This window comes from Mirounga angustirostris, unplaced genomic scaffold (assembly GCF_029215605.1).
Source record: "Mirounga angustirostris isolate CCGP_5_RB_7025 unplaced genomic scaffold, mMirAng1.0.hap1 SCAF_9, whole genome shotgun sequence".
NCBI classification, from domain to species: Eukaryota; Metazoa; Chordata; class Mammalia; order Carnivora; family Phocidae; genus Mirounga; species Mirounga angustirostris.
The window spans coordinates 142,189,654-142,217,436 of record NW_026991717.1 but is presented as its reverse complement, the minus strand read 5'-3'; the positions used below and the strand labels follow the sequence as shown (position 1 = coordinate 142,217,436).

The window sequence follows — 27,783 nt, the reverse complement described above, 5'->3', positions numbered from 1 at the left end:
TACACAGTGCTTGGGTTTTATTTAACATCATGTCCATGACCCAGGGCCAGCTTGGAATCCCCAGTCAGGACAGAGTCACATGGCCCACAGCTCACCAGGACCCCCACTCTCCCAGTCCACCCTGTGCTGACATAAGCCAAGGGGCCCCCATAAAGTAGGCGTGGGACTCAGTTCACTTACAGGTTTTTAGAACCCTTGTAAAAGGGATTCCCAGAGCAGCCGCTTCTCCCAGGAAACTCCCAGGAAACTCCGACAGCGGCGGTGGGCGGGTCAGGGTGGGCTCCTAGGTGCTGGTCTTTGGTTTTGGTCTAAGCTTGCTCCAAACTCTCTCCAGGGCCACTTTTCCCATGAAGAAGGTGATGGCAAAATTACGCTTGTACCAGTCTCTACAGAGAAACACCAGAAGAACATGTGACATCCCCCCAGTAACTGAGGACTAGCGCCCAGGCCCACAGGCAAGTCCTCCTGACTACCCTCCACCTTTCCCACTGTCTCTTCCCTTTTCTGCCCTCGTTAAAGCTAAACTGGCCATAAGAGCCTTCCTTCCTCCCCCCAGATTGAATAAGGCTGAGAATAAGGCTCAACAAAGTGAATGCCCAGTGCACCCCAACCCCCACCTTTTCCTATTCTGCTACAATCCTCTGGTTTTTGCTAAAAGACTCCAAAAGAGAAGCCTGGGGCCTCCAGAGTCCCAAGGCATTACTGGAGAGAGACAACTGTTGAGTGATGGGGGCGTAACCACTGGGCAAACAACTGGCAGGACTCAGTGGGGACCATGCTGTTTGGGCATCTTATTTGCATAAGAAGCACAGGACAGGGTACTCCATCATGAGAAGTTAATTTACCATGACTGCCAACATCATAAAGCTCCACATCCTCTTTTTCTAAATGATCTGAGCTTTTGTGTAATCTGTGTCTCTAAGGAAAGAGTTCCAGAGCTTCTCATACAAATACCAGGATGGAGTTCACAGTCTCAGGCTCACTTGCCCATGAGTTACTGTACAAAACATGCCGAAAATTGCAAATTCACCCCACTGCTCAATGGGCCAAGCTTGGAAAGTTTCCACAACAGAATGCACACATTCCAGACTCTTATGATGCTAAGCCCTTGGAAGCTGAAATGCCAATTAGTACCAATGCTTTTCAGCCAAATGAGCTAATGAGTGCACATGGGACTTTTATTTCAGACTGGACTCAAAGGATTTACTGGGTCTCAGTAGAAAGGAAGGAGAGTGACCAAGGGCTCAAAAGAAGCAGTACCAAGAGGTAAAAGCGCTCCTTTTCTGGAGCCTTTGCAGTGGCTGGATAGAAAACCCCTCTCCTCATGAGAACGATCTTGTTTCTATCCACTTAATTGATGTTATAAATGGGAAGCAGTGCCATAAATGAACAAGAAAGGCTTCCATCCCATCGAAATTGAAGTTCTTATGCTACTAAGGAACAGCCAGATTCTACTCCATCAATACTCTGACAAAGTGTAGGGAAACTCAGCTTTTCCCGTTTCCATAGGGAAGGCAGGGCAGGAGGTGGCGTGGGCACAGAAGGGGACGCTGAGGCCCTCTGCTACCTGCCATCTGGTAAGGCTGGTCCTCTCTGCTCTGAACCCCACACGGCACACACCCAGCCCACCGGGGATGAGGCGTGGTGCAAACATGATATGGGTCCACACCAGAAATCAAAGGTCTAGAGAAATAAAACTTATACTGGCTTGACTGAATAACTTAGCTAGCTCAGAGTAACGGACTACACTAACCCACTATGCACATACTGAGAGACTGATCTGTCTGCGTGTTGGTCTCGAGCTCGCCCAGCCTCAACCACTACCACCATCCTTTAGATCTTACCTCCCCTGCCTGGCCGGACATTGCCAGTTACCTTTTAAAGCACATCTCAAACGTCAGAACCTATCATTTCTCCTGGAAATACACACTATGTATCGTTAAAACCCTTTTTGAAAACACGTAACCGCAATACTACCATTGCATTTGATAAAAGGAACAATACAACCTAATATACAGCCACTTTTCAATTTCCTCTAACAAAGTATCTTTTACAGGCGGTTTGTCTGCATCAGGACCCAAGTGAAGACCGTACACTGCATGAAGCCTCTTTTAATCTGAAATAGATCCCCCTCCTGTTTAAAATTCTAGTTACTGGGGCGCCTGGGTGGCTCAGTCCTTAGGCGTCTGCCTTCGGCTCGGGTCATGATCCCAAGGTCCTGGGATCGAGCCCCGCATCGGGCTCCCTGCTCCGGGGGGAGCCTGCTTCTCCCTCTCCCACTCCCCCTGCTTGTGTTCCCTCTCCCACTGTGTCTCTCTCCATCACATAAAATCTTAAAAAAAAATAAAATAAAAATAAAATTCTAGTTACTTGGGGTGCCTGGGCGGCTCAGCCCTTAGGCCTCTGCCTTCGGCTCGGGTCATGGTCCCAGGGTCCTGGGATCCAGCCCCGCATCAGGATCCCTGCTCGGCAGGGTGTCTGCTTCCCCCTCTCCCTCTGCCTGCCTCTCCGCCTGCTTGTGCACGCTCACTCTCTCTCTCAAATATGTAAGTAAAATCTTTATAAAAAAATAAATAAAAGTCTAGTTACTTGTTGAAACTGGATTTGTTCTTGCAGAATTTCCAACATTCTGGGATTATATCTTCAGGCTATCATTTTAAACGTGGTCTTCTATGAACCCCTCTCACCCTCACCCCATACAGCCTTTACCTTCTTCCTGTGAACTGGTATTAAGTCTCGAGGTCTGCCTAGATTCCTCTCTGGTTTTTTTTGGTAAGAACGCCTCCCAGGTGGCACCCCCACTTCCTCCTGCACCTCACAGAGGCATGCAGCAGGGGTCCCACTGTGTACAGCAAGGTGCACCGGGGCTCAGGAGCAATCACCCTGACCCATGTATTATAAAGCCCCACCAGCTTTCCTACCCAATGGTTTTAGTGGTTGTGAGTGACTGTGACCCAGATCCATTATTCATTGGGAAAATGTTAACTTTCTAACTCCTTCTGCATTAGCTGTCATCCTTCTACAAAGAAAAATGCTCCTTCATATGGCTACCCTGAAATAGAGTTGATACACGAAAGGTGTGCATTCTTTGGATTCTTTTATTTATCAATTTTCAGAATAATGAGTTGGCAGCCTACCTATATCCAGAGGTGACTGTGAGCTTTTCTTTTTTTTTTTTTTTTAAGATTTTATTTATCTATTTGACAGAGAGAGAGAGCGAGAGCAGGAACACTAGCAGGGAGAGAGGGAGAGGGAGAAGAAGCCTCCCACCGAGCAAGGAGCCTGATGTGGGGCTTGATCCCAGGACCCTGAGATCATGACCTGAGCTGAAGGCAGACGCTTAATGACTGAGCCACCCAGGCGCCCCTACTGTGAGCTTTTCAATATTGTTATGATTGCAAAGATCTTTGCATATTTGATATATATTTTAATCCACTGTGGTCATTCCTTTGTGCGGCTGAAGTGGCCTCATCCTTGGCCTATGGGAGCCCCTCAAGTTGGCTTCTGCACCATTCTCATGTGACCCCGCTGGTCTCTGAGCCTCCACACTTTCAGACACAAGGTGTCTCGACTCATCATGTGCTCTTCCCACCCCAGAACCTCTCCAAGGAGCCCAGGTTCCCTTTAGTGGAAAGTGCTGTTTAGAACCCACTGTCCAAGCACGAGGGGTACGAACTGCTATGGGGTTGCCACACAAATATCTTTACGCTGTCAACTTTATTTAAAAGTGTAAAAACTAAGTTTACGGCAACATCTACCTTTAATATAAACACAAATGTCACTAAATACAAATAAGGAAATAATCCTACCCAATATGGATATAATATTCAAGATTTTAGAAAAAAAAAATAAACATACCTGTTATAATACATGTGCTTCAGAAAATTTTTACTTAAAAATTCCTTGTAAAAGTCAGCCATTTCTTCTGCATCTAATGTTGCTTTTTGACCTGAAAATTAATTTCAATTTAAACATTAAGACTTGGGGGGCGCCTGGGTGGCTCAGTTGTTAAGCGTCTGCCTTCAGCTCAGGTCATGATCCCAGGGTGCTGGGATCGAGCCCCGCGTCAGGCTCCCTGCTCCACGGGAGGCCTGCTTCTCCCTCTCCCACTCCCCCTGCTTGTGTCCCCTCTCTTGCTGTGTCTCTCTCTGTCAAATAAATAAAATCTTTAAAATAAACAAACAAACAAACAAACAAACATTAAGACTTGGGGCGCCTGGGTGGCTCAGTCAGTTAAGCGACTGCCTTCGGCTTAGGTCATGATCCCGGGGTCCTGGGATTGAGCCCCACATCGGGCTCCCTACTCAGCAGGGAGCCTGCTTCTTCCTCTCCCTCTGCCTGCCTGATCCCCCTGCTTATGCTCTCTGTCAAATGAATAAATAAAATCTTCAAAAAAAATAAAAATAAAAATAAACATTAAGACTTAACAGGGAGGAACCCACACACGACTACTGATCTAATAGAGGTCAGCAAGATGCAGGATACAAGATCAAAATACATACATCAACTGTATTTTTCTAAACACCAACAATAAACAATCCAAAAAATGAAATTAAGAAAACAATTCCAGGGGTGCCTGGCTGGCTCAGTCAGTGAAGCATGCAACTCTTGATCTGGGGGTCGTAAGTTTGAGCCTTACGTTGGGCATTAAGTTTACTTAATTAAAAAAAAAGATTATAAATATAAAGAAGAAAGAAAACAATTTCATTCACAATAGCATCAAAAATAATAAAGGACCTAGGAATAAATTTGAGAGAAAGTATAAGACTTACACACTGAAAACTATAAAACACAGCTAAAAGAAATGAAAGAAGACATGAATAAATGGAAAGACATCCCATGTTCATGGTTTTAAAGACTTCATACCGCTGAGATGGCAACACACCCCAAATTGACACACAGGTTCAATACAATCCCTCTCAAAATCCCAGCTGGCCTTTGGCAGAAATTGACAACCAGATCCTAAAATTCATGTAAAAATGCAAGGAAACCCAGCAGCCAAAACAATCTTGAAAAAGAAGAACAAAATTGGAGGACTCACCTTTCTCAACTTCAAAACTTACTGCAAAGCTACAGTAATTAAGATGGTGTGGTACTCACACAAGGACAGGCCTCAGAGTCCAGAAATAACCGCAAACATTTACGAGCAAGTGATTTTCAGTGAAAGTAACAAAACAATTCAGTGGGGGGTGGGAGGGTGGGAGACAGCCTCTTGAGCAAGCGGTGCTAGAACACTAGAAAGTCACGTGCAAAAATACGAAGTTGAATCCCTACCTCACACCATATACAAACACAACCTCAAAATGGGTCAAAAACCTAAATGTGAGAGCTAAAACTAAAAAACTCTTAGAGGAAAACAGGGACAAATCTTCACCTCCTTGAATTAGTCAGTGCATTTTAGGTATGACACCTGAAATACAAGCAAAGAGAAAACAGATGAATTGGACTTCATCAAAATTTAAGACTTTTGTGCTTCAAAGGGCATTATCAAGAAAGTAAGGAGACGACCTACAGAATGGGAGAAAATATTTGCAAGTCACCTACTTAACATGGGTCTCACATCCAGAATATGCAGAAAACACTTAAAACAGAACAACAAAAAGAGAATAACCCACTTTAAAAATGGGCAGATGACTTGAATAGATATTTCTCCAAAGAAGACGTACAAATGGCCACTAAGAACTTGAAAAAATACTATCATTAAGTCATTAGGGAAATTCAAATAAAAAAGACAATAAGATACCATTTCACGCCCACCGAGACAGCTATAATGCTAAATAGACAATTGTAAGAAGTATTGATGAGGATATGGGGAACCTGGAACCCTCACACAATGCTGGGGGGAATGTAATATGGTGCAGCCACTGTGGAAAGTAGCCTGGCAGTTCCTCAAAAAGTTAAACACAGAGTTATCATATGACCCAGCAATTCCACTTGTAGGTATGATACACAATTGCTCACAGCAGCAGTCTTTGTAATAGTCAAAAAAGCAGAAACAACCCAAATGTCCATCAACTGATGGATAAACAAAATGTGGTCTATCCATACAATAGAATATTGTTCAGCCATAAAAAAATCTTTGAGGGGCGCCTGGGTGGCTCAGTTGGTTGAGCGACTGCCTTCGGCTCAGGTCATGATCCTGGAGTCCCGGGATCGAGTCCCACATCGGGCTCTCTGCTCGGCAGGGAGTCTGCTTCTCCCTCTGATGCTCCTCCCTCTCATGTTCTCTGTCTCTCATTCTCTCTCAAATAAATAAATAAAATCTTAAAAAAAAAAAAAATCTTTGAAATCCTGGTCCATGCTACAACATAGATGAACCCTGAAAACATGCACTTAAGTGAAAGAAGACAGACACTTGGGGCACCTGGGTGGCTCAGTTGTTAAGCGTCTGCCTTTGGCTCAGGTCATGATCCCAGGGTCCTGGGATCGAGCCCTACATCGGGCTCCCTGCTTGGCGGAAAGTCTACTTCTCCCTCTCCCGCTCCCCTTGCTTGTGTTCCTGCTCTCGCTATCTCTCTCTCTGTGTCAAATAAATAAATAAAATCTTAAAAAAAAAAAAAAGTCTGACTCTTGATTTTGGTTCAGGTCATGATCTTAGGGTCATGGGATTGAGCCCCACGGCAGGCTCTGTGCTCAGTACAGAGTCTGCTTGTCCCTCTGCTCCCCCCACTGCCCTGCTGTTTGCATGCACTCTCTTTCAAATAAATAAAATCTTAAAAAAAAAAAAAAAAAGAAGGCAGACACAAAAGACCACATATTATATGTTTCCATTTATCTGGAAAGGTCCAGAAAAAGCAAGTCCATAAAGACAGAAAGTAGATTAGTGGCTGTCAGGAGCTGGTGGGAGGAAGAAATTGGAAGTGACTGCCAGTGGGAATGGGGTTTCTTCTGGGGTGATGAAAATGTTATGGAATGAGATATGGTGATGGTTGCACAATCCTGTGAATACTAAACACTACTGAACTGTAAATAAAATGTGAATTTTTGGGGTACCTGAGTGGCTCAGTCGGTTAAGCATCTGCCTTTGGCTCACGTCATGATCCCAGGGTCCTGGGATCGAGCCCCGAGTCAGGCTCACCGCTGAGCCGGGAGCCTGCTTCTCCCTCTCCCTCTGCCTGCTGCGCCCCCTGCTTGTGTTCTCTCTCTCAAATAAATAAATAAAATCTTTTTTTAACATGTGAATTTTATGGTATGTGAATTCTATCTCAGAAAAGGAAAAAGCCTTACGGAGAAAATGACCTATCACCAGACTGGGACAGTTCCAGTGTAGCTCAATTTCTTCGTGACTACTGCAAGTGCAGGTGTGCGTCTACCAATGCCCGTCATGTGTGGTATGCTTCGCTGTGTCTACTCCAATGCCCGCTGAAGCTTCTGACAAGAAACGTGAGCAATCCGCATAAGGGAAATGGAATACTTCCTCACTTTGAATGCATCCTGGCCTGGGACAGACACCGGCCTAACAGTTCAGTCTCTGAGCCAGTGACCACACACGGGACCAGGGAATGCATTAGGTGCTGGTGGGGACTGGTGACACACAGGGACTGACCCGGCCACCTCCACGGTGCTGTGTGGTGGGAGATGCCAGCCATGGCGCCCACCCTCAGAGCCCCCCACCAGATTTAAAAAGGCCACACAGGACAGGAACCAGAGAGCAGCCCACAGGCCAGTCTCAGGACACCAAGTGAGGGCTCAGAGTGAAGGCACTCTGGCTCCGAAGCCCCAAGCCCCAAACAGGTCCCACCACCTCAGCAGGAGCCTGGACCCGCCCCCGGGGGTTCCTGCACATGCAGGGAGGCCCGTGTCCGAGCTCCGACCTCAGCTTTAGCATGCTTGCCCTTGCGGATGCTGTCTCAGGTGGAGGCCATGTTTCCCAGCGGCACAGCTGAGGTCGATGCTCCAACCCTATCAGGATCTGGGGGAGACAGCTGGGAAGGTAACTCAAGGGCACGTTTCCACAGAAGCAGAAGGGAAAGTGGCTGACCTTTTACACATACGACATAGATGCACACAGATGGCACGGCCCAAGCACGTGCCTGTCCCCTCACAGAGGACGAGCACACATCCCTTCCAAATCGTAACCCAGGGCCTGCCGGAGTAAACAGCAGTGCGTTCCACACGTCCTCACTCCTCTGACCCTGCAGTTCCTCAAAACCTCCATCTCAGGGAGGAGCAGCTCAAATCTCCCCTAGCTGCCTCTCCTCAGCCGGGCCTTCTCTGAGGCCTTGGTACGACGCCCACTCCCCCCGCTGCACTTCCCTGTTGTTCTTCATACCCCAGGAGTGCGGCACGTGTCCACTGAGCTACCTGGCTGTGGGTCACACTCCCAGCCCACATTAGAATGTCAGCTGCATGAGGGCAAGGCTACAGCTCTCTGTCTCATCCATCACAAGTCCCGGTGCCTAGCTTGGCACATGGTAACTATTGGGTAAGTACCTCCGATCAACAAATAGATCGATGGTAAGTGGGACAAGAAAGAGAACCACCAGCTGCCCAAGAAGGGGAGGGAGGCCAAAGGTTCCCAGGGAAGGTGACATTTAAGCTGGGTCTCACAGGATGAATAGGAGCCCACAGGGTAGAGAAGGGAGAAAACAGGTCACAAGCCATGGACCAGCATGGAGGAAATAAAGGGTCTGGAGAGGCACAGATGTGACTGAACAGGGTGAGCGAGGAGGAGGGTGGTCAGGGCCTGAGTGCAGCGACAGGGCCAAGGAACGGAACCCCTGGCTCAAGCACTGGTGTCTTCTGGACGAGGAGTCTTGGGAGGAGAGGCATGTGTGCACCCTCACATCGGCTTCCCGGCACATCTCTCTGTGGCCTTGCCCGCGCACACGGGGCACTAAAGACACGCCCCCCAGCAACAGCGGTTAGTGCCCCAGCTCAGATGGAGCTCTGTCCCTCACTGGCAGACGGCCCAGAACTTTGGCCCCTCTCAGATCTCGAACGTGGATCACAACAGCACACATCATAAGGCTGCTCTGGGACCAGATGAGCTGTGGCCAGTGTGGTGGGCAGGGCAGGGCCTGGCACGCGGCGCTCACTCGGTACCACTGCCGGCAGAACGGCAGGAGCCCCAGGGTTCTAAGGAATGTCAGGTGCCATCTTCATCTGCTGGTCTGGTGCGGTGTCTTGTCCAAACACCCCAAGGCCAGAGCTCAGCATAAAGCAGAAGCACCGAAATGTGCACTAAGTTACTCAGATCCCATGCCTACCAACACTGCAACATGCTACTGAGCTCTAATGAAAGTAAACAGAGGAAGGTAGGCAGCATAACCTACCTCACTATACGTCTACTGAAAACCGGGTGCGGGGTTCATACATACCAGCTGGCTTTCCCACTGCATGAAAACTTACTTCTGCAACAAAAGAAATTAGAAGCAAGAATCCTCCCACTGCACTGCGGCTCGGCAAATGAGACTTAATTTGGGGACAGGCAGAGCTGAAATCATGGTGTTCTGCTTCTTGCACTGGACATTCAGTAATTTTTCTACATTGCTGCAGAATATTCCAGTGAACATCCACCAAGTGGGAGGGCCACTTATCTAATCTGTGATTACTGGAATTTAGATACTTCCCCCCAGCTTTTTTTTTGCAGTTAAAGATAATGCTGTGGGGGCGCCTGAGTGGCTCAGTCGGTTGAGCATCCGACTCTTGATCTCAGCTCAGGTCTTGATCTAGGAGTTGTGAGTTCGAGCCCCGCCTGTGCTGGGCTCTGGCGCTGGGTATGGAGCCTACTTAAAAAAAAAAAAAAAAGATAACATTGCAAGGAACAAGCGGCTGACTCTCTCATGTTTTCCTCTAGGATGCTTTCTTTCTTAGATGTTCTGTGATCAAAATTCTCCTGCTTCCTGGCATATGTGTGCTGCTGGCAGTCACGTGCTTCTGGAAAGAAGGCTGGCATGTTCTCCTGCCGCTGACCACCTCCGAGCGCTGTACCGCACTGTCCCTCCAGCAGCACCGAGCCGCTCCTGGGAGACGCCCCAGGAGTTCAGAGAGCACACAGCGATTCCTGGGTGCTGTCCCAATACGCACTGTAATCTGCAGCCACACCCTCACCCACACGTACTCTGTCATTTCTACAAACTGGTTCATGCTCTTCAGCAAGACTGCCCCTGGCATCTCTGCTCTATCATCCGCTGTTCCCGTGTCACTTGTTTCCTGGACGCAACCCTCTGTCCAGCCCCCCTGGTTTACACTGGCCTTGCGCCGCCACCAGGCCCCGTTTCCACAGCAGCAGCCCCGCTCACTCAACACAACCCGCCGAGCCTCGGCCTCCCTGATTCCAGGGCCCCTCCCCACGGGCCCCCAGGCCCCGCCCCAGGAGAGCCTCCAGGCGCCCTGCCCTTGAACCAGGGAGGTACACTGGGAGGCGGAGAAAGCCCATTCACGGCCAGAGAAGGCTGAGGCCTGGGGTGGGCTGCTGTTTATGGCTCCAGCAGCTGAGAACAGGCCACGCCCGGGCCCAGCTCTACCCCAGCCCGGGGCCTGAGCCACCTGTGTCCCCTCAGCACACTCCTTTACAGAAGGATCAAAAGGAGTCCTCCCAGGGCACCTGGCTGACTCAGTCAGTGGAGCGTGTGACTCCTGATCTCGGGGTTGTGAGTTCGAGCCCCACACTGAGTGTAGAGATTGCTTAAAAATAAATTTTTTTTAAAGATTTTATTTATTGGGGCGCCTGGGTGGCTCAGTCGTTAAGCGTCTGCCTTCGGCTCAGGTCATGGTCCCAGGGTCCTGGGATCGAGCCCCACATCGGGCTCCCTGCTCCGCAGGAGGCCTGCTTCTCCCTCTCCCACTCCCCCTGCTTGTGTTCCTGCTCTCACTATCTCTCTCTGTCAAATAAATAAATAAAATCTAAAAAAAAAAAAAAACCAAAAAACTAAAATCTTTAAAAAAACAATAAAAATAAAATGGCAAAAGTAGCAGGACCTACTTCGTTCGGTCACTGTGGGAAATAAAAAGATGACACAAGCAAAGGACTTAGCATAGTACCCAGCATGGTCAGGGTCTGAAATTGTGAGCCACTATTCTACACTTACTGTTGGGACCCAGCACCCTCTCCTGCTGGCTCCCGCCGCCAAGACAGCACCTAGATGACAGCAAACAGCAAAGCCCATCATCACCAGCTGTGTAGCCTGAACAGATCCAGGTGAGGTGAAGGATTAGCAGGGAGAGAGGGATGGTGCTTTAGCCCAACGACAGACATGGCTTTTGGGGTCAATGGCTTCAGATTTTCCATGAGAATAATGTTTTGACAGTAGAAATCTGTTTAACAAACAGTTTGAAATGTTATTCAGGCCTAACATCAACAGCAAGAGAAAATGATCAAAGGTTTTTTTTGAGCACTAGATCTTCTACCCAAAAAAGAGCAGGCAGCTCAGTAGGCAGAGGGGACCGAATGGAGCAGAGCATTCCCGTCTGCCAAGCACACAGCACGGGGGACGAGACGTGAAAGAGGGGAGCTGGGCTGGGAGCACAGCTGCTATTCTGTAGTCACAGGGGTCTGAAAACCTAAGCTAGGCAACAAATGTCAGATCTGCACGTGGGGAAGGACAGCCTGGCTACACTACAAAGAATGAATGTGAGGCAGGAGTTGATAAACTACAGCCTGCAGGCCAAATGTGGCCCACCACCCCTGCTCTTGTAAATAAAGTTTTACTGGAACACATTCATGCCCACTAGTCTATGGATTTTCCATGGCTGCCTTCCCACAACAGAGCTGAACAGCTGAAACAGAGACCCGACATGGCCCAGAAAAAGAGACTATTTACTATCTCGCCCTTTTCAGAAAGTTTGCCGACCCCTGATTTAAAGATTGGAGGTCAAGGAACCAATCAGAAAGCTGCTGCAGTAGTCACAGAACTCACAAAGGCCTGAACGAAAAGCAATGTTTCAAGGACAGGGAGTGGTCAGAGTACTGAGAAATGTTTAAGAGGTAATCCTCATAGAGAAATGGGAGGTGACGGATTTGAGGTTTGCGGCTCCTGGGGGCTGGTGGGGCTATGAAGGGAGGTCAGGAATGCAGGAAGTGGAGCTGGTATAGGAGAGAAAAACGCTGCAGAAGCCATGGGACTTTGGGATAGATGTTCAAAGGTCAGAGGGAAGTCATCGATTAGAATGACCTAAAATCAGGAGAGGGATGATCTCCCCCAAAGGGAAAAGAGGGAGCAGGAGGAGGGCAGACCCACCGTACACACTCAGAGCACCTGCCCCAAAGGAGACCACAACTTGCCCCCTCAGCTTTCTCTCCTTCATCTGACATCTTTCTTTTTTTCTTTTTTTGACGGGGGCAGGGGGAGGGGCAGAAGGAAAGAGAGAATCTCAAGCCGACTCCCCACTAAGTGTGGAGCCTGACAATGAGGGGCTCGATCTCACGACCCTGAGATCATGACCAAGAGTTGGGACACTCAACCGACTGCGCCACCCAGGCGCCTCTGACATCCTTTCTTTTTATCTTCTTATGCAGTTACTCAAACAAACACAATGTTAGGAGAAAAAGGACAAATGAACTAACCTGATCCAGCTCTCAGTTCCAGGCCTTTAGCTTTTAGTCTTGAGTGAATAAATTCTTCTTTTTCCTAAAAGAAGACAACCATCAGAACGCCCTTTCTTCATCTTTCCATCTTTCCTTGGCTAGGACACAGCTCGAAGTGTTCTGGACAAGTCTGGATGGAGATTTCTAAGAAAGGACCCATCTCCAAACCTGGTTTAAGCCATCTGAATATGGTTTAAAGTCCCATGCTTGAAGTAGGATTTGAAAACAAGATGTTTAATAAACTTTGGGAGGTACTGTTTATAAATCCACAGAATAAAATAAATATAGTCCATTTGACATAGCCCGCCCAAACAGTAAGACATACAAAGCTTAAATACGTTCCTTCTGGATTAGAATATTTCTACTTCTTTCTCATATAGTTCATTTACAATGTGCTGTTAAGAATTCTGAATCCTCAGAATGAAATCACATCACAAAAACCCATATTTTCGGGATGGCTGGGTGGCTCAGTTGGTTAAGCGTCTGCCTTTGGCTTGGGTCATGATCCCAGGGTCCTGGGACCGAGTCCCACATCAGGCTCCTTGCTCAGCGGGGAGCCTGCTTCTCCCTCTGCCTGCCTCTCTCTCTCACTCTCTCTCTCCGACAAATAAAATCTCTAAACAAAAACAAACCCATATTTTCATAAACACACACACAGACCTGTTCTAGTTCTGGCTCTGCTACTCCTTTTAACTGCTTGAAAGCCTCAAGATCTGTGATGTTACGATGATCAGTATTTCTTATGCACAGTTACAATATTGACTTAAAAATTATATACGTACATACATTCACATACGTTTATTTGTATAAAAGAGGGAAGGGAGAGAAAGGAAAGGGATGGAGGGAGGGAGGGAGGGACCAAGGCTGACCAAGTAACAGAAAGGCAAAGACTAAGGATTTAGCGCCCCCACGTGGCCACCTGTGTTATTTCTTTCTCACTTGGCCCTCTGATCTAAGCTTACCTTACGAAATGTCAAATTCTGGTTTGCCCAGAACTGTTGGTTCCATTCTTGTGTTTCTTGTCTTAATTGTCTTAGCTTTTGTTCCAACGGTGATTCATTTTCGGGGACGTAAAAGTAAACGGGTCGAAGGTTTGAATGTTTATCTGGGGGTCCTATCCAATCATGGCAAGATTTTCTTGGAGGGCAGAATCCTGAGACCTTTAACAAAATGCACAGGGTTAACATAAACTAAATGAATCCCTAGTAGTATAAAATGAACAGTCTAGATTTATTAAAGTCCCTCATTAGCTTTCTCTGTTTAAGACTATCTGTCAGAGAATATCCAAGTTAAAAGAATTATAATAAATATTATTAACATGAACATTATACAGAACATGTTCAAGAATGGGACTGGGGTAATTCAATCCTAATGCAAAAAAAAAAGCACCTCAAGCTTACTTTGTACTGTATACAAAACTAACTCAAAATGGATCAAAGACCTAAATGTAAAATCTAAAACTATAAAACCTCTAACTTCTAAAACAGTAGAAAATATTTACAACCTTAGACTAGGCAACGATTGCTTAGATACAACACCAAAAGCACAATCCACAAAATAAAACAGACAAGCCACAGACTGGGAGAAAATATATGCAAATCTGAAAAAGAACTTTTTCCCAGAATATATAAAATTTCTCAAAACTCAATAATAAGAAAACAGGGGCGCCTGGGTGGCTCAGTTGGTTAAGCAACTGCCTTCGGCTCAGGTCATGATCCTGGAGTCCCGGGATCGGGTCCCGCATCGGGCTCCCTGCTCGGCAGGGAGTCTGCTTCTCCCTCTGACCCTCCTCCCTCTCATGCTCTCTGTCTCTCATTCTCTCTCTCTCAAATAAATAAATAAAATCTTTAAAAAAATAATAATAAGAAGAAAACAGACAACCCAATTTAAAAATGGACAAATTAGCCAAATAAAACTTTCTCCAAAGAAGATATATAGATGGCAAATAAGCACATAAAAGCATGCTCAACATTACTAGTCCTCAGGGAAATGCAAATCAAAACCACAATGAGATATCACTACACATCTTTTAATATGGCTAAAACAACCCCCAAAAGCGTCTGACAATAGCAAGTGCTGTTGAAGATGTAAAACACATGAGCTCTTACACGTCGCGGGTGGGAATGCAAACTGGTGCAGCCGCTTTGGAAAAAAGCTGGCAGTCCATTACACGTTAAACATACACCTCACATATAACCCAGCAACCCACTCCTACGTATTTATCCAAGATGAACAAATACATATGTTCACACAAAAGCTTGTATGTGACTGCTAAAAGTGGCTTTATTTATAATTGCCAAAAGCTGAAAAGAGCCTAAATGTCCTCCCACTGGTGAGTGGAAAAACAAAGTATGGTGCGTCCACACAATGGGTACTCTTCAACAATAGAGAACTACGTGCAACACAGACGAATCTCAGATGCATCATGTTCACTGAAAAAGCCACATCAAGAGGTTGCATACCATAGGATTCTCTTCAAAGGACATTGTGGAAAAGACAGGTGGTGGGGTGGAGGAAGGGGGTGACTACAGAGGAATTTTCTGGGCTGATGAAAACGTTCTCTATCTTGAATTGCGGCACTGGTGCACACGTCTGTCAGCAGTGAGTGTTGCTGAATATAAATTGGGCTTTAATAAACTTGATATTAAAACAAAAAGATGACTTGAGTAGTCAAAAGACTAGCTTTCCATTTGTCCGTTAAAAGATCAATGTAACCAAAACTCATGGGGAAAGTACCACTCAATTTAGAAATCTCTTATAAGGGGTGCCTGGGTGGCTCCGTTGGTTAAGCGACTGCCTTCGGCTCAGGTCATGATCCTGGAGTCCCGGGATCGAGTCCCGCATCGGGCTCCCTGCTCAGTGGGGAGTCTGCTTCTCCCTCTGACCCTCCCCCCTCTCATGCTCTCTGTCTCATTCTCTCTCTCTCAAATAAATAAATAAAATCTTAAAAAAAAAAAATTTAAAAAAATAAATAAATAATAAAAATAAAGAAATCTCTTATAAGTTACTTAAAACAACAATAACAACAACACACTACTGACCATGACTTCTACCTCCAATAAGAGTATCTCCCATGCACCCTCCCTGCATCAAAAACTGGAAAACCAGCAGCAACAGAAAGGAGCATGGATGAGTCTTAGAATATACAGACCGAAAGAGCCAGGCACAAAAGAGGATGTGCTATGGGATTGCACTGTGTGGCATTCTAGGAAAAAAATTAGTCACATCAGTGATTGTCAGGTTGAGGGTGGAAGGGATTGCTCTTATTGGGGTGGCAACTGCAAAGATTCATGTTTGTTAAAACTCATCAGATGTACACTTTGAATGGGTGTATTCATTTCACTGTATACAAATTACACCCCAAAGTCAATTAAAAGAATGGTTAAAACTTACAAACACCAGGGGCACCTGGGTGGCTCTGTGGTTAAGCGTCTGCCTTCGGCTCAGATCATGATCCCAGGGCCCCGCATTGGGCTCCCTGCTCAGTGGGGAGTCTGCTTCTCCCTCTCCCACTCCCCCTGCTTGTGTTCCCTCTCTCGCCATGTCTCTCTCTGCCAAATAAATAAAATCTTTAAAAAAAAACTTACAAACACCAAAAAAAATACTACAATGAACATAATTAATATTTCTTTTCCCTTGGGAAGGCACTTCATTCAGGATATTTCAGTACTTCATGATCATCATTACAAGATGCAACTTCCAAGGAACTAAAAACAGAGATGCAGGGCTTGCAAATTTTAACCTAAAGCAGATTTTGTCTACGTGGCTACTCACTGATAATTTAATTTGAAAAAGTAGAAACAATAGCTAATCATTTTACCAATAGAATGTGGCTAGCGTTTAATGATGGCCCACCTGGCACGAGCAGCATGGGAGGGAGGGAAGGAGAGGCCCTAGCAAGAGAGTTCCCATCTGCTCAGCTCCGAGTCTAATCCTCAGCCCTCCTGTCGCAATGTGGGCTGACATTCATTCAGGTCCCTGGACTCAACCTTGAGAACTGAGCTAAAGAACCAAGTGTAGGGGAGTGGTGGGATGGGGTAACTGGGTGATGAACATTAAGGAGGGCACGTGATGTAATGAGCACTGAGTGTTATAAAAGACTAATGAATCACCTCTGCCTCTGAAACTAGTCATACATTATATGCTAATTAATTGAATTTAAATTAAAAAAAAAAACAACCATGGTCACTCAAAGCCTGTTATACAAATGTTTAACTTATAATGCATGTCAATAATCACAGATTAAAAGTACTGTTATTTCAGGGGGCGCCTGGGTGGCTCAGTTGGTTGGGCGACTGCCTTCGGCTCAGGTCATGATCCTGGAGTCCCGGGATCGAGTCCCGCATCGGGCTCCCTGCTCGGCAGGGGGTCTGCTTCTCCCTCTGACCCTCTTCCCTCTCGTGCTCTCTGTCTCTCATTCTCTCTCTCTCAAATAAATAAATAAAATCTTAAAAAACAAACAAACAAAAGTACTGTTATTTCGGGGCGCCTGGGCAGCTCAGTTGGTTAAGTGTCTGCCTTCGGCTCAGGTCATGATCCCAGGGTCCTGGGATCAAGCCCCACATCGGGCTCCCTGCTCAGCGGGGAGTCTGCTTCTCCCTCTCACTCTCCCTCTGTGCTCTCCCTCCCTCCCTCTCTCCCTCTCTCTCTCAAATAAATAAAATCTTTAAAAAAATAAAAAATAAAAGTACTGTTATTTCATAGAAAAAATATGCTTGGAAAAGTTTGCCAAGATAGATGTGCAGAGATGTTCCTGAAATTCAAGCAACATTTCCAGAGCAATGATGACACCGAAGGAGGCCCCAGAGGAGTGCAAGGAGGGACCCCCCCGGCCCCCGCCAGGCCTGCTCTGGGGGGATGCGAGCACTCTGTGGGGGCAGAGAAGCCAGGAGCCTTTCTCTGCTGTGGTTGGGGGTGGATCTGGGAGCTGTAAGGTGGAGGAGCAGGGAGAAGCATGGGGCAGTGGTGAGGAATCGATGGGGCCGCCCCCTGAGCAATGTGCTGGTGCGTGTTTAGTACACCTGAGGGACGTATAGGATTATAACTTTGCTGATATAAGGATGTGTGGCACACATTCACAAACAATAATAACAAACTATGATACCCTTCCTTGTAAATTCCACAGAGACAACTGATTCTTACAAACTGTTTTCATTGTTTTAACAACAGCTTTGGTGAGAAATGATTCACATACTATAAAATTAACCCCGTTAAAGTATGCAAATCAGTGTTTTTAGCATGTTCCCGGAGGTGTGCAACCATTGCCAATCCAGAACACTGTCGCCACCCCAAGAAGAAACCCCGTCTCCATGAGCAGTCACTCCCATTCTCCCTCCCCTGGCTCTTGGCAACCAATGCTCTACTCTCCACCTGAATGGCTCTGCCTATTGTGGACATTTAATGTAAATGGAATAATACAGTCTGTGCTCGTTCGTGACTGGCTTCCTTCACGTAACTGTTTTCAAGGCTCATCCACGCTGTAGCACATGTCAGTACTTCATGCCTTTGTATGGCTGACTGCTCTTTCATAGTATGGATATAACACATTTGGTTTATCCATTCATCAGCTGAGAACATCTGGGTTGTTTCCATGTGGGGGCTATTTTTTTTTTTTTTAAGATTTTTATTTATTTTTGAGAGAGCGAGAATGAGCGAGCGCACACCAGCAGGAGGCGCAGAGGGAGAGAAAGAAAGAACCCCAAGCAGACTCCGAGCTGAGCATGGAGTCCGACGCGGGGCTCAATCCCATGACCATGAGATCACAACCTGCACCAAAACCAACATTCCAAGGCTCAACTGACTGCGCCCCCCCAGGCGCCCCTTGGGCTATTATGAATAGTGTTGCTGTGACTATTCGTGTACAGATTTTTGTGTTTTCAACTCTGTTGAGTGTATACATAGGAGAAGGATTGCTGGGTCATATGGTAATTCTATGTTTAACCTCTTGAGAAACCGCCAAACTTTCCCAGAGCAGCTGCGCCTTTACATTCCCTCCAGCAGTGCGTCCTTTGTTCTCACTGCAACCATTCTCTAGGCACAAGCATTACCTCACTGCAGTCCTTTCACTGATTTCTGCCAACATCCTCTACTACTAGCCAACCCAGGGTTGCCAGTGACGAGTTTGTATACTTCAGATACAAAGGTTACTTGATAGTAAGGACAGGATAAAAGTGAAACATGCGGGGCGCCTGGGTGGCTCATTCGGCTTAGGTCATGATCCCGGGGTCCTGGGATCGAGCCCCGCATCGGGCTCCCTGCTCCGCGGGAAGCCTGCTTCTCCCTCTCCCACTCCCCCTGCTTGTGTTCCCTCTCTCGCTGTGTCTCTGTCAAAAAAATAAATAAAATCTTTAAAAAAAAAAAGAGCTCTGCCCAATTAGCCTCACTTTCTGAGCAATGCCTCTGAGCAGGCTCTGCTGCTTCCCCCAGTACTTTTCCTCTGTTATCACCTTCAGACTTCTGGAGGATGATGTTGCTAGACTGACAACTTTCCACCTGTTTCAAGTTAGCTTATTTCATGATCACTGCCAATACTTTCACTTTTTCTCACAGCAGCAGACGTAAGAACCTACTGTTGACCAAAGTTAAAAAGAGTCACATGCTATCCTTTGAGAAACCTCCTCCTCTGGGGCTGAAGGAATAAGCTTTGCACAATCCTGGCCTGGTTTCTGCCCTGGCCCCAGGAGACGCTGAACTCTGGCATCCCCACACCAGGACTCGAAGGATTCAAAAGCCGCACCCATCTCCTCCTGTGGTGAGGTTTACAGCGTTTGCGCAGAGCGCCCTGTTTCTGCCTCCATGACAATCCTGTGATGGGCCGGTCTGAGCAGCTCCAGCTGCCTCGGGACCACACCCTCCCTGTCTACTCTGTCTCCACACCCAGCGATGCAGCGAAGCAATCTCTCCAAAACCGCCGTTCAAACCATGCTCCCCCTTCCCTTAAAACCTTCAGTGATTACTCATTACCCCCGGGAGAGAGTCTAACCCCTCCCTGTGGTCTGGCAGTCTGGGCTTTTGCCCTCCCCCCACACAGGAGCCTCCTTCAATGACACACCAGCCTGCTTCTGTCCCTCCTCAGACTGCACATGTTCTCCCTGTGGTCCCCCCACCCCCATCATCACAGACCACAGGTTCAAGGGCACATCTCCAGGTGCTCCCCGTGGCTCCTCACAGCGCTTGTTCGTGCCTGCTTTTCCCACTAGACTGCGAGCCCATGGCGGCACGGACCGCGGCGTCTGTCTGTTCTACGGTTGGAACATGCACTTGTTGGAACAATGTTCTTCCCAGTCTTAATCTTTCCTGTTGACTCTCTCTCTCTCTTTATGCAAGAAATCCACTCCATCTTCAAAAAAGCTCAATATATATGAACTATTTGGTGGAAAGACACCTAACAAATCAGAGATGGCAATTATTGATGAACTAGCATCAGAATGTTCAGGAGTTCTGAATGAGCCAAAAGTCATTGCTGTCGAGTGTTCTTTACATTTTGGGTTCTTTTTCTTTTTTTTTTAAGATTTGATTTATTTATTTGACAGAGAGACAGCAAGAGAGGGAACACAAGCAGGGGCAGAGGCAGAGGGAGAAGCAGGCTTCCCGCTGAGCAGGGAGCCCGATGCGGGGCTCGATCCCAGGACCCTGGGATCATGACCTGAGCTGAAGGTAGATGCTTAAGGACTGGGCCACCCAGGCGCCCCTACATTTTGGGTTCTTGAGGATCATTAACTGTTAGTTCCTGACAAGTTTCTAGATTTTCCAAAGTCTGGATAGTCAGAGCAGCAGAGCCTCACTGAGCGTTCTGGAGTCAGACTCACGCACAGTGGGAGAACAGGGAAGGGCTGGTGTAGGTGGACAGGCCAGAGCGGCAGAGGATGTGGGAGCCAGACTGACCAGCTGACTTGGGGGAGGGGGGGTCAGTCCAGCCACCGCTGTCACCTTTGCATGGCCACGACTGCTGCAGGTCCCCACCCACACCGGAGTGCTGCGCCCTACAGACCTGCTCAGTCTGACTTCATTCTGCATTCATTTCTTGCAGATTCTGACATCCCTACGTTTGATCGTGTTTACTTTTGCCTAGTACTTCTGAAGTGTCTTTCTCAGGCAAAGCTGGACACTTTAGAAGAGGCACAGTTGGGTGCCTGGGTGGCTCAGTCGTTGGGCGTCTGCCTTCGGCTCAGGTCATGATTCCAGGGTCCTGGGATCGAGCCCCGCATCGGGCTCCCTGCTCAGCAGGGAGCCTGCTTCTCCCTCTCCCGTGCTCCCCCTGCTTGTGTTCCTGCTCTCGCTATCTCTCTGTCAAATAAATAAATAAAATCTTAAAAAAAAAAAAAAAAAAAGAAGAGGCACTGCCAAGGTGGAAAGTTCCAAATGAAGGGCCAGCAAGTTCACAGAGGGGATTGAATTCCTCCTTCCTGTGTGACAGCAACAGGGCCCTGCTGGCAGAAAGACACCCTAATCAGCTTCCCTAAGACCCGAAACTGCTGCTTGTCATCATCAAATACTGATCTGATACTAGACTGGCCTAACAATCCTTTTCAGAAGGCAACAGCAGGATGGCAATATGTAGATCTTTCACATTTTATCCATCATTCTAAAAACAATATATGATCTCTAGTTTCCATTTTATTGGAAAAAGCCTTTAAAAAAAACCCTCCACGAATATTTCTGGACTTCTGCCCCAAAGCCTTTAGTCTTAGAAACTAAAGGTGATTCACACAAAGGGACCCAGTGGGTGGAAACAGAGATGGCCAGCCCAGGCTCACCCCTGCGGACTTCCATCCCAAGCTGGGGGCTCCTCCCCTTCCCCAAGCTGACCGACGACGCTGAAGGACAGCAGCAAGGAGACAGACGGGCAGGCTTCACCACAACTGTGCTTCACCAGTTTTACCACCTTTCAGACCTGGACCCGTCTCTTCTTCTTACAGGCTGCCTATCAGGAAACGTCAAGGAGCCATCCCAACAATTCATGGCTTTTTCAACCGACCCACACGGAACGAAGGAAGCTCAAAGTGGCACCAGAAGAGTTCAGTTACTCTTCCACCTGTCGCTTCGTGATCGCTCCAGTACTCTGCGTGACGGGTGAGCTGTCAACCACACTCAGTTCTCCATGATAATCTGAGAGATCCTATCTTAATTGTAGCAGAGGTGGCTCCTCTCTCTCCCCTATAAATATATGTTCCGTCTTTGTACATCCAAGAACAGCTATTTAAAAGGGAGGAGAAGGGGTTTGGGGGAGGAAAAAGCCCTCTGTAAAAAGGAAGAATCCCTTTGAGGTTAGAGTCATTACTGTAATTTGTGGCTCTTACAGCATCAGCATGTAATGCGCGGCTGGCGCGAAGGGGAGTGGCTGTCTTGGAAGGGGCGGGAGGCGGGCGCCGCGCAAGCTGGGACCCAACAGCTCCGCTGGCAAGCGGCCGACAGTTTCTGCCTCTTCACAGAGGAAGGACCGTGCATGCAGCTACTTGTCAGACTGAGTTTTCATCACTGTGTCTGGTGGGGCACTAACCTTCCAGTCTTTCCTCTTGAAGTGCAAACTGCCAGCCAGGCAGCCCCGTGCTGGGCTTCTCCTGGTCCCGCTGTGTAGGCCCCGCTTCATTCTCCATCCCTTCCGCTTCACAGCAGGCCCCCGAGCTCTCCCGGCACACTCCTGCTCTGCCCGCCCCCCCCAAGCCAGGATTTGGAATGGAAGACTCTCCCCCAGGCCCTCCTTCCCAGAAGTACCTACACATACCACAAAGCTCCTGAGTTAAGGTGTCACATTATCGGCCACTGGGGAAACCAGTGGGCAAAGATGAAAGGAACAGATGTTGGCCAATTTTAGTGTTCCTGCAGGTGTTTCCTGGTCTATCGTCCTGACACTTCTGAGATGGGAACTGAAAGTCTGACCTTCTGGAGGGCTGGAATCCCCTGCCTCCCATCTAGACAGAGGCTAGACGCCTCGGCATACCAGTCAGGAGTACATCAAAAGACCAGCACACCAGGACCAAACTGGGTTTATACTGGGAGTGAAAGCTTGGTTTAACATCGGAAAATCAATCAATCCTGATGTTAGAAGACAAATTCCCAATGAAGTAGTCATCTCAAAAAAAAAAAAGTCAAATCTAAATGTGGTCAAGGCTCTAGATTGCAGCTGTCCATTTACAGGAAACACACAGATGGGAGGAACACATTAAATTACACCAGGGGAAAGCCAACAGCAAAATGCAGACTGTGGGATATTCTACAGGATACATCCTTCCCCTGCTCCCAATAAACTGCTTTGAAAAGTGGAAGGGGATGGTCAAAACCTATAGATCAAAAGAGAAATAAAAGAATATCAATCAATTGCAATGTGTAGACCTTATTTGCATCCTGATACAAGCAAATGTGAAAAAAAAAAAGACTTCTAAGACAATCGGAAAAACCTGAACACCGAACATTTGCTGGAATTAAGGAATTATAATATTTTAGTTATTATGTTTATATGTATTTTTAAAATCCGTGTCTTTTATATTTTTTATTTATTTATTTTTAAAGATTTTATTTATTTATTTGACACAGAGAGAGAGAAATAGAGAGCACAAGCAGGGGGAGAGGCAGAGGCAGAGGGAGAAGCAGGCTCCCCATTGAGCAGGGAGCCCAATATGGGACTCAATGCCAGTACCCTGGAATCATGACCTGAGCCAAAGACAGACGCTTAACCAACTGAGCCACCAGGCATCCCTTTATATACAAGATTTTATTTATTCATTTGTCAGAAAGAGACAGAGAGCACAAGCAGGGGGACGGGCAGGCTCCCCAGTGAGCAAGGAGCCTGATGGGGGTGCTCAATCCCATGACCTTGGGATCATGACCTGAGCTGAAGGCAGATGCTTAACCAACTGAGACACCCAGGCGTCCCAAAATCCGTATCTTTTAAAGTACATATGGAAATAGTTACAAATGAAGTATGCAATCTGATATTGGCCACAAAATTATCTGGGAGTGGGGGGAGGGATGGGGTAAAGATGAGATAAACACCCCCGAGTAGATAACTATACAAGCAGGGTACTAGATACGCAGCAATTCTTTATAATCTTCTATTTTTGCATGTTTTAAATTTCCCATAAGTAACAAGAAATGAGTGCAATTGCCCACATTAACAGAATAAGGGGAAACCCTGTAATCACTTCATTCGATGAAAAAGCATGTGGCGACAAGAGAACACCAGACTGAGAATGAGAACAGCTCCCTTTAGCCCTTATTCTGCTGGGTAACACCAGGCCAGTCACTCCACCTCTCTGGGCCTTGGGCCCTTGTCTCGAGAATAATGGAGTTTAACCACACGATTTTTTTTTTTTAGGATTTATTTATTTGAGAGAGGGGAGGGGAAGAGGGAGAGGAAGAGCGAATCCCACAAGCAGACTACCCACTAAGCCTGGAGCCTGACAGATGTGGGATTCAATCCTAGGACCCTGGGATCATGACCTGAGCCAAAGGCAGACGCCTAACAACTGAGCCACCCAAGCGCCCCTTCTTTTCTTTTTTTAAAGATTTTCATTTATTTGAGAGAATGCACAAGCAGGGGAAGTGGCAGGCAGAGGGAAGGCAGAAGCAGGCTTCCCACCGAGCAGGGAGCCCAACGCAAGGCTTGATCCCAGGACCCTGGGATCATGATCTGAGCCGAAGGCAGGCACTTAATCGACTGAGCCACCCACACGCCCCAAGAGCTGACTTTTCTTTTTTAATTTATTTATTCATTTGAGAGAAAGGGTATGGGGGAGAAGCAGAGGGAGAGGGAGAGAATCTTAAGTAGATACCGCTGAGTGTGAGCCCGAGCCCGACGTGGGGCTCGATATTGTGACCCTAAGCTCATGACCTGAGCCAAAATCAAGAGTCGGATGCTCAACTGATTGCACCACCCAGGCGCCCCAAGAGCTGACTTTTTAAGTTGGGTTTGGAAGAAAAAGTGGTACAAAGATAGGAGATGGGAATAAATCATGTAGACCCTAAAAGCAGCTCTCCTTAGGGGCGCCTGGGTGGCTCAGATGGTTAAGCGTCTGCCTTTGGCTCAGGTCATGATCCCAGGGTCCTGGGATCGAGTCCCGCATCGGGCTCCCTGCTCGGCGGGAAGCCTGCTTCTCCCTCTCCCACTCCCCCTGCTTGTGTTCCCTCTCTCGCTGTGTCTCTCTCTGTCAAATAAATAAATAAAATCTTTAAAAAAAAAAAAAAGCAGCTCTCCTTAATTCCAATGGAGAACAAAGAATTAATGAAAAATATGTAGTGTGAAACAACAGATGTTGGTGAGGATGTGGAGAAAGGGGAACCCTCCCGCACTGTTGATGGGAATGCAAACTGGTGCAGCCACTGTGGAAAACGGTATAGAGGTTCCTCAACAAGTTAAAAATAGAACTACCCTACGATCCAATAATCACACTACGGGGTATTTACTCAAAGAATACAGAAACACTAATTCAAAGGGATACATGCACCCCTGTTTATAGTAGCATTATCAACAATAGCCAAGATCTGGAAGCAGCCCAAGGGTCCACTGATTGATGAATGAAATCTTGCCATTTGCAATAACATGGATGGATCTAGAGAGTAGTATGCTAAGTGAAATAAGTCAGTCAGTGAAAGACTCATGTGTGCAATTTAAAAAACAAAACTAAGGAGCAAAGAAAGGAAAGAAAAAAGAGGCAGACAAACCAAGAAACAGACTCTTCTTTTTTTTTTAAAGATTTTATTTATGCATTTGAGACACAGAGATACAGAGAGAGAGAGAGAGAGAGAGAGAGAGAGCACAAGCAGGGGGAGGGGCAGAGGGAGAAGCAGGCTTCCCGCTGAGCCAGGAGCCCTATGTGGAGCTCGATCCCAGGACCCTGGGATCATGACCTGAGCCAAAGGCAGACGCTTAACCATCTGAGCCACCCAGGCACCCCAAGAAACAGACTCTTAATTACAGAGAACACACTGATGGTTACCGCGGGGATAGGGGAAATAGAGGATGGGGCTTAAGGAGCGCACTTGTGATGAGCACTGGGTCATGTATGGAAGTGCTGAATCACTATATTGTATACCTGAAACTAATATAACACTGTATGGTAACTATACTGGAATTAAATTTAAAAAGTTAATTAAAGGGGTGCCTGGGTGGTTCAGGCGTTAAGCGTCTGCCTTCGGCTCGGGTCATGATCCCAGGGTCCTGGGATCGAGCCCCGCATCGGGCTCCCTGCTCCGTGGGAAGCCTGCTTCTCTCTCTCCCACTCCCCCTGCTTGTGTTCCTTCTCTCGCTGGGTCTCTCTCTGCCAAATAAATAAATAAAATCTTTAAAAAAAAAAAGTTAATTAAAAATATGTTGTGTGAACTAAACATACAGGATTAAAACACATCTATTTAAATAAAGAAAACAGAAGGTTTACAACCTGTTACTTTTAAGAACACCTAATATTTAAAATCAAAGTCAGAAAGACAACAATCTCTCTGTGCTGCAGGAATTTAATTACCTGGAGAACCAGCCATATACTCAGCAAACAAAGACAAGACCAAACACACAGGAAACACAAAATGCCCTGAAGTAAGAACTGTTCCTTTAAGTTCCGTATAATAGCTAGCATAATGGGGCACACATCCTAAAAAACAAAACAAAACAAAAAAACACAACACCACAAGTCATAATGCTAGAACAGAACAAGGTCTGACTCATGGGCCAGCTGCTTCACTTTTCAGCATCATCACAATCAACACCGTCACAGGCTTAAGCAGGTGAGCGGCACCAGCTTCCTCGTCACTTGGGACTACAACAGGAAGAAAGGTCTCATCCTGAGGATTAGACCCACGGTAAGATTCATCTTAACCACAAGGCTATGTGACAATAAAGAAAACTGTGTGTGGTGTTCTTTTTTTTCTTTTTAAGATTTTATTTTTAAGTAATCTCTACACTCAATGTCAGGTCTGGAACTCACAGTCCCGAGATCAAGAGTTGCATGCTCCACCGACTGAGCCAGCCAGGTGCCCCTCGTGTGTTCTTTTTTCCAATAAGCTACGGTAAGTCCTCATCCTAGGGACACTTGTTGATGTGAAGTTTGCCCTCCCAGAGCATTTTCAAATACATGAATATCCTCCTGCCCGAAGACTGAGATGCTGGGTGGGTCTCTATGTTGTAGGAATGTAAGTCACAGCTGTGGCCACTCTAACAGGGAACTGAGTGAGGGGACCAGTCGCCCTGCTAACTTCTCGTCTAAACTGAAAACTAGACAGAACTTCAAAGCTGCGTTTATAAAAGCAGCTAACAGTGACAAGCCAAAATAAATGAAAATTTACAGGCAGGCACATTCTGGAAGTCTTCACTGGCTTTTCTACCCCACGTTCTCCCGCCTCCATCCTTAGCCTGTTGGCAAATTCGGGGTTAGTATATGTATGCTTTGTTTGAACACTTTATCTGCAGCCCGTTCCACACCTCAGTCGACATTTTCGCATGACGGTTGGAATCAAAGCCTAGGACTTCGTAGACAAAACGTCCTTCCCCAAAGAAGTGCAATTCATAAAAACTGTCATTTTTTGTTGCTACAGGTTATTGACCATTAACCTTCCACCCGTGAAATGCACGTAGGCGCATAGTTTCCAAACAAGAAAAACTATTCAAGGGGCAGTGCTACAAGATACAGCGATTCAGTGTGCCATCGCCTGAAGAAAACCGCTATAATCCCAACGAAGACAAAACGAGACCACAGCAAAGCATGCCGTGCGCATCAAGAGCTCTTCAACCGTAGGAATCAAATTCGAGGAGCGGAGAGGTGCGTAGACTCGCCAGCTGACTCTGCCGCATTAGCAGAAGTTCCGTCAACAGCGCCCGGGTGGCAGCGACACCCTCGGCTCCATGACACCAAGGCGGCCGACGCAGGTCGCCGGGGGCCTCCGGGGCCGGGAGGTCGCGCGCCCCCGCCCCCCGCGGGCCCTGCTCCTGGAGGCACAAAGGGGTGCGGGGCCCCCAGGTGTCCCCGGGTCAGTCCTCTGGCGGCCCGCCCTCGGCAGGACCCCGCTTACCCGGCCGGACGCCGCATCCCTGCGCTCCGCGCCGCGCTCAGGGGCGAGCTGACAGCCGGGGCCAGCGAAGGCACGGCAGAGCGGAGGGACAAAGGCCCTCCCCGAGCTTCGCAGGGCCGCCATGGCCCGCGTCCCCGGGCTGCCGCGGCGCGCGGCAGAGGCGCGCCGGCGCGAGGGGCTGCCTTACGGCACGGTCGCAAAGCCGGCGGGAGGGAGCGGCGCGGCCGACCGTGCGCTTTCCCAGCGTAAGACCGGCC

The 27,783-nt window shown here is 47.4% G+C and overlaps 2 protein-coding genes across 3 annotated transcripts in view; both read right to left on the bottom strand.

The window, feature by feature from the left end:
- On the bottom strand, window positions 1-27,730 carry LOC123861951 (cytochrome c oxidase assembly factor 8). Of its 2 annotated transcripts, XM_045901592.3 has the most exons (5): window positions 27,527-27,722; window positions 13,492-13,689; window positions 12,509-12,572; window positions 3,859-3,949; window positions 1-386 (listed from the first exon to the last, which is right to left on the bottom strand). In XM_045901592.3, exons 1-5 carry the CDS (start codon window positions 27,647-27,649, stop codon window positions 284-286), a joined length of 579 nt encoding a protein of 192 aa, XP_045757548.1. In that variant the 5' UTR covers window positions 27,650-27,722; the 3' UTR covers window positions 1-283. The 2 variants fall into 2 exon arrangements, with proteins under 2 accessions (XP_045757548.1, XP_045757549.1); XM_045901593.3 differs by lacking the exon at window positions 3,859-3,949 and having other exon boundaries at window positions 27,527-27,730.
- The window catches only part of TRMT61A (tRNA methyltransferase 61A), a 36,105-nt gene continuing 30,518 nt past the window's right edge, over window positions 22,197-27,783 (bottom strand). The window contains exon 6 of the transcript XR_010405341.1: window positions 22,197-22,809. The gene's annotated coding sequence lies outside the window, so the exon portion shown is untranslated. The remainder of the gene's footprint in view (window positions 22,810-27,783) is intronic.